The following is a 10,448-nucleotide window of genomic DNA, read 5'->3' as shown; positions in this document are numbered from 1 at the left end:
ACATTAAATTTTTATACAAATTTGTATATCGTCTTCTTTAAATGTATAATAAGCAATTCCAATGTTTTACATTTTTAACTAAAATAACACTCAAAATTAAACTATGATTAAGAGGATTGGGGGCTAATTGATACCTTGCTTTTTAGGGTACATGGTGGAGCGTTACATAGAAGGGTGTAGTAATAATTGCAGGTCGTCTTTTAGTGGTATGAAGTCATCTCACAATGAGAAAGTATAAACACCACACTTATTGCATGACTTATTTACAAATAAGGACATGTTCTGATACTGTGATACTGTCGAATGTAGGGATTCCATAAACTAACAAGTTAAATAAAAACGCAAATGTATCTTGCAGTAAACAACACTCATATTTAATAGACAAGAGCGGAGTATAATAGTAGGGTGACCGCAGTGCAGGGTGCCGACTAATACAGCACACTATGTACACACAGCACAATCCTATGGATGATACATTGTCATCCATAATATATATATATATATATATATATATATATATATATATATATATAATGTAAGACATAGAAAAATTGCATTGCCCAGAAAGTTACAAAAGCTGTCTTTGTGAGCGTTTAGCCTGGGTGCTTGGAAGTGTGATAAGTAGCCTGCTCCAGGGGCTGCCTAAGAGTAAGTGCTGACCTCAGCATATCATGTATAGTAACATGTGATAGTTAGATCTAAATGCAGTAATAGTAATAATACACGTAGTCTGAGTGTCATATAGTCTCACTAGTAAAATATGTATTGTGAGGTCAAGAAGGTAAATAAGGGAGGTCCCTAAGCACATGCCCCTTACAGTAAGATAAGTTGGAAGTTATCATGATTTGTAGTCAATGGTGATATTAGATTAAATCCTACAATTACAAGCCATGTACTGGGGGTGAGGTTCCTGACTGGCTGGCAGTGGGTGATGTAAACCCCCGCTCTCGAAGCTGCTCACCACCCCCTCCGCTGCTGGGTGAGTGTCTAGCTGGGCTCTGGGTAAACACTGGAAGCATGAAATTCACAAATCATCACCGAGAGGAGAGAGAGGGAAAGGGAGAGAGAGAGAGAGACAGACAGCCCGGCGGTCCGGGAGAGGAGGGAGGAGTGGCTGTGAGAGGGGAGAGCGGTTGGATGAGAGGAAAGTATGTGGGGGGGGAGAGATTCAGCCCACAGCACAGAGAGTGACAGGGATCAGAGAAGAGAGCACAGGCTGGCAGGCTGCTGCTGCTAGATCAGAGGGAGCCTGGGCGGGGAGTCAGGAGGAGGTCCTTCCCTTCTTACTACACACATCAGAGGTGACAGTGCTGCCCTGTCCACCTGAGCCCACCATACACTGGCACAGAGTGTTACTTCTATTCTATGAGAACCCCACACCTCTACCCTTGTCCCTTCAGCCTGACAGCAGTGCTGCCTATCCCAGCAGAGTGCCCAGTTCTGACCACCCCAGTAGAGTGCCCAGTGCCACCAGCACTGCAACGGCGCCACTGGTACACCCAATGCTGCCTCAGGGGATACCTCTCACCACTCCCACCTCATAGAGAGTTTATATCAATCCCCACAGCCCCTCACCCTCATTTCCGCAGCTGAGCCCAGGTGTAGGTCCCGTTATCCGCAGTGCTGGGGTCTGACCCTGGTCCCTCTGTGTGCCTCAGGTGGAGGTCTCCCTGCCCGAGCCATGCTGCCCAAAGTGGAGTCCGAAGCCCTAGGGCTGTCCCGGTCACATGGGGAACAGCCGGGGCAGATGCCAGAGAACATGCAGGGTAAGTGCCCGACTTGTGTGACGTTGTTCTGGTTACTTATTGCTTATTGTCTTATTGCTCTGCTGACTGTTGTATAAGTCACTAGTGTGTGCTGTAATGTTGTTACTATATCACACATGTACTGTTCTCAATGGTGCTGGCTACATGTACTAATTGTGTGTATGTAGACATGTCCTATGCTATTTGAAGCTTGCCCCATGTTACTGGACGTATGTACGTAGCTACAGTATATACTGTTAATTAGAAAATAAAGTTAATGTGCAAGCACGTGTGTGTGTGTGTGTGTGTGTGTGTGTGTGTGTGTGTGTGTGTGTGTGTGTGTGTGTGTGTGTGTGTGTGTGTACAAATATATATCTGTATATAAAAAAGTATATATATTTATGTACACACTATATGTACAAATGCATACATACAAATATATGTATCTATACACACACACACACATATATATATATATATATATATGCACTATATACACATACAAATACATACATACAAATATATGTATCTATATACAATAAAATCACACATATATGTACACTAAATATATATATACATATACACATACATATATAAAATACGCAATGTGTGTTTGTAAAGTGTATACTTGTGTATAGCTATAAGCATGTGTGTGTTGACAAGTGACTCTAGTACAGCTGTATGCAGCATAGGGCACATAACACGCATTACTGTGTCAGCTGTACCCTTCCCCGCTTCCCTGACACGGGGATATGACAATATGAACACAGGATATCCCACTATAGGTTGGTAGCAGCGTATTAGGAGAACATTGATGGTCACACATGGTAATGGCTCTCTCATGTCAGCTGCACGAGGATACATTATTACATTTATGTTACACATTCCGGGAAGGATACTATATTGAAATACATGATCAAAGCGATAAGTAATGTGCACTTGTCTTAATGCCCACGTAGGAATTTCACAGTATTTGCATTATTGGGGTCTGATTGTGTGAAATCACACTGTGCTGAGTGGTTGCTAGTCCCGTTATTTTCTGCCTTTGTGAAATTACACTGTGCTGAATGGTTGCTAGTCCCGTTATTTCCTGCCTGGGTGAGATCCCACAATGCTGATTGAGTGCTAGTCCCGTTATTGCCTGTCTGGATGAGATCCAACAATGCTAGGTGGATGCTAGTCCCGTTATTTGCTGCCTGGGTGAGATCCCACAATGCTGAGTGTGGGCTAGTCCCGATATTTCCTGCCTGCATGAGATTTCACATTACTGAGTGGCTGCTAGTCCCGTTATTTCCAGCCTGGGTGAGATCCCACAGTGCTGAGTGGCTGCTAGTCCCGTTATTTCCTGACTGGGTGAGATCCCACAGTGCTGACTGGGAGATAGTCCCGATATTTCCTGCCTGAGCGAGATCCCACAGTGCTGAGTTGGTGCTAGTCCCGTTATTTCCTGCCTGTGTGCGATACCACAGTGCTGAGTGGGTGCTAGTCCCGATATTTCCTGCCTGGGTGAGATCCCAGAGTGCTGAGTGTATGCTAGTCCCGTTATTTGTTGGAGCTAGACTTTTGCCAATATGTAAAAAAATATGGAGACACCTACAATACAGTTCTAGTTTATTTTACGTATCTTAAAACTGCTCCACTTTTTCAGTTCATGATAGCATTCTACAGTATTGTGACCATTCCTTATCCAATAACTGGTACGGGAATGCTTTATTTGACAGATTATGTAAAAGATGCTTGCCTTATGTATGTTGTATGTTTGGCTAATAGTGACTGGATTCAGAGAAGAGATTTGAACAATCCACATGTTTCTATTGCTGTGGCTCTTGAATAGAGATAAATATATCCTATTAGACTTTTTTGTTGTATGTGTCTGTAGAAAGTATTTAGAAATATCAGTAAAAATCTGTAATTTCTGACTGGCCCTCATTATACAATGTAACAGTTTTGTGACAAAGGCAGATTGGGTATTTAAAAATGTTCCTATCAGATTTTTGTTATTTCAAAACACTGTTGAGCATTTTGTAAAAATTCAGTATGTAATTGGAGTTGACTGTGCAGATTGTAAAATAACAAGGGTTACATATACACTAAAATGGAATGTGCATATCTGCCTAATTCGAGTTGACTCGTATAACGAGTGCAAAACAAGCAATCCTTTGGATTCAAAATGATTTTTTTTTCTCTTATAGCATATATTTGAAACTTTGCTTTATAATGAAAAAGTTGATAAAAAATGATTTCAAGTAAATTTTGTTTATAGTTCACATATTTTTTTTTAAGAAAACAACTGTAGCATATTTATGTATTTAAAATAAATCTTTGATATTTATTACATATGGATATCTTGTTACATAATGTATTGTATAATGTGTTTCACCATTGTTTTTTTAATTTACAGTCATTTACAAGTTAAGTTGGTAAAAAAAGAAATGCAATTTCTTGTGAAAAAAAATGTAAACATTATAAACCAAAAGCTTACAATGAAAACATGTGTGACACATATTACATATACAACAAGCAGCAATTAAGTTTATATTGTATGCACTGAATACACAGTTCAAGTGTGAATATATATATATTTATATATATATGTATATATATATATATATATATATATATATACATACATATACACACACACTTACTTCATCTATACTCCTTTAAGTTTTAATGACCCCAGATACTATTTCTTTACTTTTACTTTTGTTGCCTTACACTCCAATGCTGGCTACAGTAAGTATATCTATACATAAATATATATGTGTGTATATATATATATATATATATATATATATATATATATATATTCTGTGTATGCTACTTTTGTGGTACCACATTTACAAAGAAGCATCTCTGTTGGATAGAACTTGCAATCAAAAAACATATGATAATTATGAGTCTCAATGTAAGTGTGGCTTGAGAGGTTAGTATTATTGACAAACAGTACAGTCATTGAGAATTCCTAAATTTAAAGCATTGGAAACTTTCATTCATCTCAAAATGTGCTGATAGATACTTGTGAAATGATTTGAAAAATAATTTCCATATTGTTAGAAATAAGTTTTAAATAAGTGGTTTGCAAATTGCACAACAGTGTGTTTTATGATGTTGTTAATTATATCCTAATATAGTTGGGTTACATTTTTCTGTACTTAGTAAGATGAAAAAGATGTTAAATTAAATTTGAGTGCTTGTATGTGGACACTGACCAGACTCAATTTTGTTGTGAGTAAAATGTAACTTTGTTTGCAGACATCTCTCAGGAATATAATAATGTCTGCACCTGCACAGCTATCAGAGCTTTTAAATGATTTTCCTCATCGGTTCATCTGGAAATATATACATTTAATGTACTAGATGCACTCTTCTATGAGAAATCCGATATAGTTTTAGGGAAGCAGAAGTATATTTGATTTTTATGAAAATCTCATTTATTAGTTTCCATCATTTGAGTTTACTTTCGAATGAAAGGATATATTTAGACATTGGGTATGTACTTTGAGAGTACATATTGATACCTTTCTATTTACACAAACAATTGGCATATTTGGTAATAACAACCATTAATTAGTATTTGTACATGCATGTATATGTTCTAGTCTATGTTGCTTCATCATATTTATTCTGCTGTCTTCATATCTGTATACTTCACTAATGTAGTATACAGATTATTTTGCATGTATTCTGTTTCTTAAACACATTTTATTTTTTAGATTAAACATTTCTAGTCATAAAACATTGTATTGCACACTGTAGATGAATTAATATTAATTCTGCATCTATCTATCTATCTATCTATCTATCTATCTATGGTATACATAGATGGGGAATAGGAGATTATGTGGCTATAATATTGTCTTTTAACATATCTTTCTTATTCATCCAATTTTAAGTAAATTAAAAGGGATATTTTATTAGGGACAACTTTCAATTTAAGGGCCTTTTGCTAATGTATTTTTAAATTACTACTAAGATACGGATGGGTCACTGGGTAGTAAATCCTAGAATTCTTCAGCTATTGATTTCTCGTAGCCACACATGTTCTTCAACTACAGCATGATAACAAGTAGAAGGAACCATGTAATAGACTTTTACAAAGCCGCAGAATCATACTTAGCTTAGCAATCAATTTATTTTGTTCTGTAATGGTTATTTGACTGTATTTTAATTATAATGTCACCAGTTTCTTTGTTTTGTTTTTGTTGGGGGGGGGTTCCATTATCATATTGGAAACATTGTGTTCAGCATGCATTGTACACTGGATATAAGGGATAGCAACTGACTTAGGAGATAGACAACACATTAGAACCTTGTTGCAGAAGTTAACTTTCACAATGGTAATCACTTGTGTTGATGGATAAGTTCATTAACATTTTTGTAGGACATGCTTTGACATATTACTGTTATAGATACACAGGAATCTATAATATATAAGAAGTATACAATTTATAATTAAATATATATAAAGTGCAATATTGTAAGACATTCTACACTTAGTGATCAGTTTTAGGTCATTTGTCATTACAATTCTTCCTGTAGAACTAGTACTAAGTTTTGTGCCCTCATCTTCATCCAGTGTCTCAATTTAAAATGATGGGATACTCTTACGATGATGACCTGGAGGAGCTGTGTCCGGTCTGCGGGGACAAGGTTTCTGGATATCATTATGGACTGCTGACCTGCGAGAGTTGCAAGGTGCGGAGCTGTGAATAGTAGTGTGCTGTCCGGTTATGATTATGTTACCTGAAGTACTATATTTACACACAAAGTTTGTCTCTCTTTAGGGTACATATATAATATAATTAACACACACACACACACACAAACTGCATTCCGCACAAGAGGCTGTAGTATAATTGGGTGTACATTAACTAAAATATACTAAATTACATTTGAACATCTGTCTCTCCTCACACAGTATTTCTCTCTTATTTAGCAAGCGCTCCTCATAACATTATTCTGGAGAAACTTAGTGATCATGTCTGTTTGCATGATCATTTCAGCAAGCAACAGAAATTATTTGCTTTTCCTTATCCTGCTTTTCAGGACTTTCTGGAATATACACATATGCACTCACATATGCATGCACACATATACATAGTATCATATGCTTGAAAATAATACCTAAGTGTCCATATATATTGTACATAAACAGTACAGAAATGTATATAATAAACTTCAAAAACTGTACATATAAGGACACTTTAGAGTTGTTTTGGACATCAAGGCCAATTAACAAGCATTCTCTGGTATTAACCCTATAAAATAGGACACAACGCAAACAGGGTTGAGTCACTACGACTTTAAGTAAGAGCGTTACACAATTTCAAACTGAATATATACTTTTCAGACATCTTAAAAAATAATTTTTGTGATGTATTAGCATGAGTTTTGACAATGCATAAATAATTAACATTTTTGTATTCCACTGTTTAATAATATTCAATCCAGTCATTATAACTGCAAGTACAAAATGAAGTACAGTATATAATGTATATTTGTTAGTCTAACAGCATATTTGCATAGAGGTTCTAAGTATTATAAGTGAGGAAACTAGAAGTGTTGATTTAAAGTATTTACATTTTGTAGCATACATGATCACTCCTTGCTTCACAGTAACTAAACTGCAAGCGCTATTCTTTGGCTTAGTGTAAGCTATTTTCCAAAATAATATCTCTCAGATATTGCTCAGAGACTATTGAAAAACAAATAAGTCATTCTGTACAAAGCAAAAGAGAAATGTTTATGGATTTGCAAATATTGCTAGTTCTGAACTTATGTTTATTAATGTTACAAAACATATTATCACTATTTAAAAATAGATAGTCTGTACTTTAACTGTACATTTTCTTTTATTTAAAAAAATGACATATTTAGTTCATTGTTAGAGTTATATTTTGCTAATGGCCTGGAAATATACAGTTTTGCTGTTGTAAAAGACAAGGCATTCTGCATTCTTCCTGTGTATATGCTGATTATTCTGTCTCTTCTACTCCTCCAGGGTTTTTTCAAGCGGACAGTTCAGAACAATAAAAGATACACTTGTATTGAAAACCAAACCTGTCAGATTGATAAGACCCAGAGGAAGAGGTGTCCTTACTGCAGGTTCCAGAAATGTTTGAGTGTGGGGATGAAATTGGAAGGTAAGATAATAATGTCGGGAAGCACAGCTGAGAAGGTATGTGCAAAAACACCTAAAGAAAAACATAGATGTATACACTCTATATTTCACCAAACATATGGCTACATATATTAGTCAAACTCACATTAAAGATTTGCAGTATGATTCTGGCTTTGTATACAATCATTCAATACATAACAATACTGTATTTATTTTCTGAAAGAATATAGATAGATAGATAGATAGATAGATAGATAGATAGATAGATAGATAGATAGATAGATAGATCATTTATGTATACATTAGTAATAAAAACTGGACTACGATCCTTGGATAAGATCAACATTATACAGGTACGGTTGAACTTGGCAGTTAAGGGTGAAATGGACACGAATTGCTGCCTGATTATTTGGCAAATGTTTATGGTGAATTGCAATTATCTAGTGGCTCAGACACCTCACCGAACAACAGGGATGCAATGTTAGCACAGTCACATTGAAAGATGACCCACACATTGTCAATGTTTGACCCATTACAATCATCAAATTAAGTTGCTTTCCATTTTGATAAGGTATAGTGTTCACACAGATCAATAGTTAGTCAATGTAATTAAATTGACCAAACTGAGAAATGTAAATTGTACCATGTGTGCTTATGGCTACTTTTTTGTGGCTCAGTTTGTTTCTGGATTTCTGTGCTATTACTGATGACATTAATGTTCACAATGAAAACCCCATCCATGCCCACTGCACTTATTTGTTACAAACACACGTGGAACACATTTAAAATATATTTTTATGATTCTATGGGAGCATACACATGGGTGCTTTAAAGTCTGTTCCCAGTACATTACTATGAACTGCATGCTATCATTTTGGACATATATACATGTGTATGTAACACATCCGTCTCCATTCATGCACTTCCTGATCCTTGCGGGTGTATTCTGTGTTTATGTACCTGTAGCTAGCAATGGAATGGTACCATCTAAATTACATTAGAATAACAAGTTAGCGTATTAGCATGGCACTGCTAAAAATAATGTTTAAAAAAAGCCTCTCTCTGACTGTTGTATGTCTTTTTTTCTATTTGGCAAAGCAATTCTGAAAAACATAATTTATTTAAAAATGTGTAATTGCAGTGTATCACATTTCTTGAACAAATGTTATTTGCAGAGACCGTGTTGGACTGCGGTGACTTTTTTAAGGCAGGAATATTTATTTTCTCATTTTGCTCAAAAAAGAGCATACAAACACCGCATGTGCTGTATGCAAATATGCTGACTCTGCTTGAGAGTTGGCCAGGGAATCCCAAAGAATTATCCCACTACATCATTGCTGTCCCATGTAAAGGAAGCGACACAGGAACACATTTAACATTGTATAATAACACACCCAGGCAGGGGGAGCACTACTGTATGTAAAAATAGATTCATATAAATGCTAACAGGTCCTCCTTAACTTGAATTTTCACACTGCAGATTACAGATAGGAGTTTAATTACATTTTTTTCTGCTCCTTTCCGCCTTTACAAAGAGCAATAGTCACACTACATTTCTTACATAGTGTTCAAGGTGATATAAAATAGAACCAACATGTTCATTTAATTTGCTGTAACATTACTTTCAAAGTCATTGTGTTTTAATCCCACAATTTGATATTTACGAGATTATGACTAGGAGATTGCAAATCAATCCCCCTAAGTCTGGCTTTTTGGTTGCACCGGAGTGCTTCAAGAGTGACAAATATCACCAGTCTCATTTCTCTAAAGAACAGAAGCAATAGTAGGCTGGATAGGTTTAGTTGAATAAAAGTACATTTGTTAAAAGGCTTATTAAATATCATTGTCCAAAGGTGGCTTTATCCTTTTTTCGGAACTATAAGAGTAATTTATATTATGCAAAGGATTATAAATCTGTTATAATGAGCAGAAATGTAGTGCAGTAGGAACAGTTTTCACTAATACTACACCTCTTATGTCATTGAAGACGGCATTTCCTTTGGCAAAAACAGTTTGAAAGAAAGGAGACCCAGGTCAACCAAACCACAAATACATTTTTTGATTATCACTCTGCAACTGATCTGTTCATTTGGGACTTCAAACTTTTTTCACTTAAAAAATAAAAAGGACACTTTTATAGGTTTCCAGATGTGGAAAGTATAGTATATAGAACGCCTGAAAAGAAAAATAAACGTGGCAGACAGGGAAATGTGAGAGCACACTGGTTTTTCCTCTAGAACTTTATGTTCACCCCCCCCCCCCCAATAAAAAAAATAAAAATCTTTCTCTGTGTTTAATTATTGAAGGAATCCTACAATAGTTTGAAAGAAAAAATATTTTTTTCACAAATTCAATTTTAAACATCTAAAATGTGAGTCTATGTGTAGATAGATGAATAGTCAGATGATAGATAGATAGATAGATAGATAGATAGATAGATAGATAGATAGATGAATAGATAGATAGATAGATAGATAGATAGATAGATAGATAGATAGATAGATAGAAAAGTGAATTCACATAATGACTCACTGATTTTTAATTAATTATATCAGATATCACTGTCTATTTAGATAAAA

General features: G+C 35.5%; 1 protein-coding gene across 1 annotated transcript in view; it reads left to right on the top strand.

The window, feature by feature from the left end:
• Positions 1–1,681: 1,681 nt before the first annotated feature.
• The window catches only part of NR5A2 (nuclear receptor subfamily 5 group A member 2), a 97,631-nt gene continuing 88,864 nt past the window's right edge, over positions 1,682–10,448 (top strand). Inside the window, exons 1-3 of the mRNA XM_088447896.1 lie at positions 1,682–1,766; positions 6,325–6,443; positions 7,750–7,891. Coding sequence (XP_088304022.1) covers positions 1,682–1,766; positions 6,325–6,443; positions 7,750–7,891 — 346 coding nt within the window. The remainder of the gene's footprint in view (positions 1,767–6,324; positions 6,444–7,749; positions 7,892–10,448) is intronic.

Source organism: Taudactylus pleione, unplaced genomic scaffold (genome assembly GCF_031769625.1).
Source record: "Taudactylus pleione unplaced genomic scaffold, aTauple2 ptg000444l, whole genome shotgun sequence".
Lineage (NCBI taxonomy): Eukaryota > Metazoa > Chordata > Amphibia > Anura > Myobatrachidae > Taudactylus > Taudactylus pleione.
This window is presented reverse-complemented; position numbering and strand designations above follow the sequence as displayed.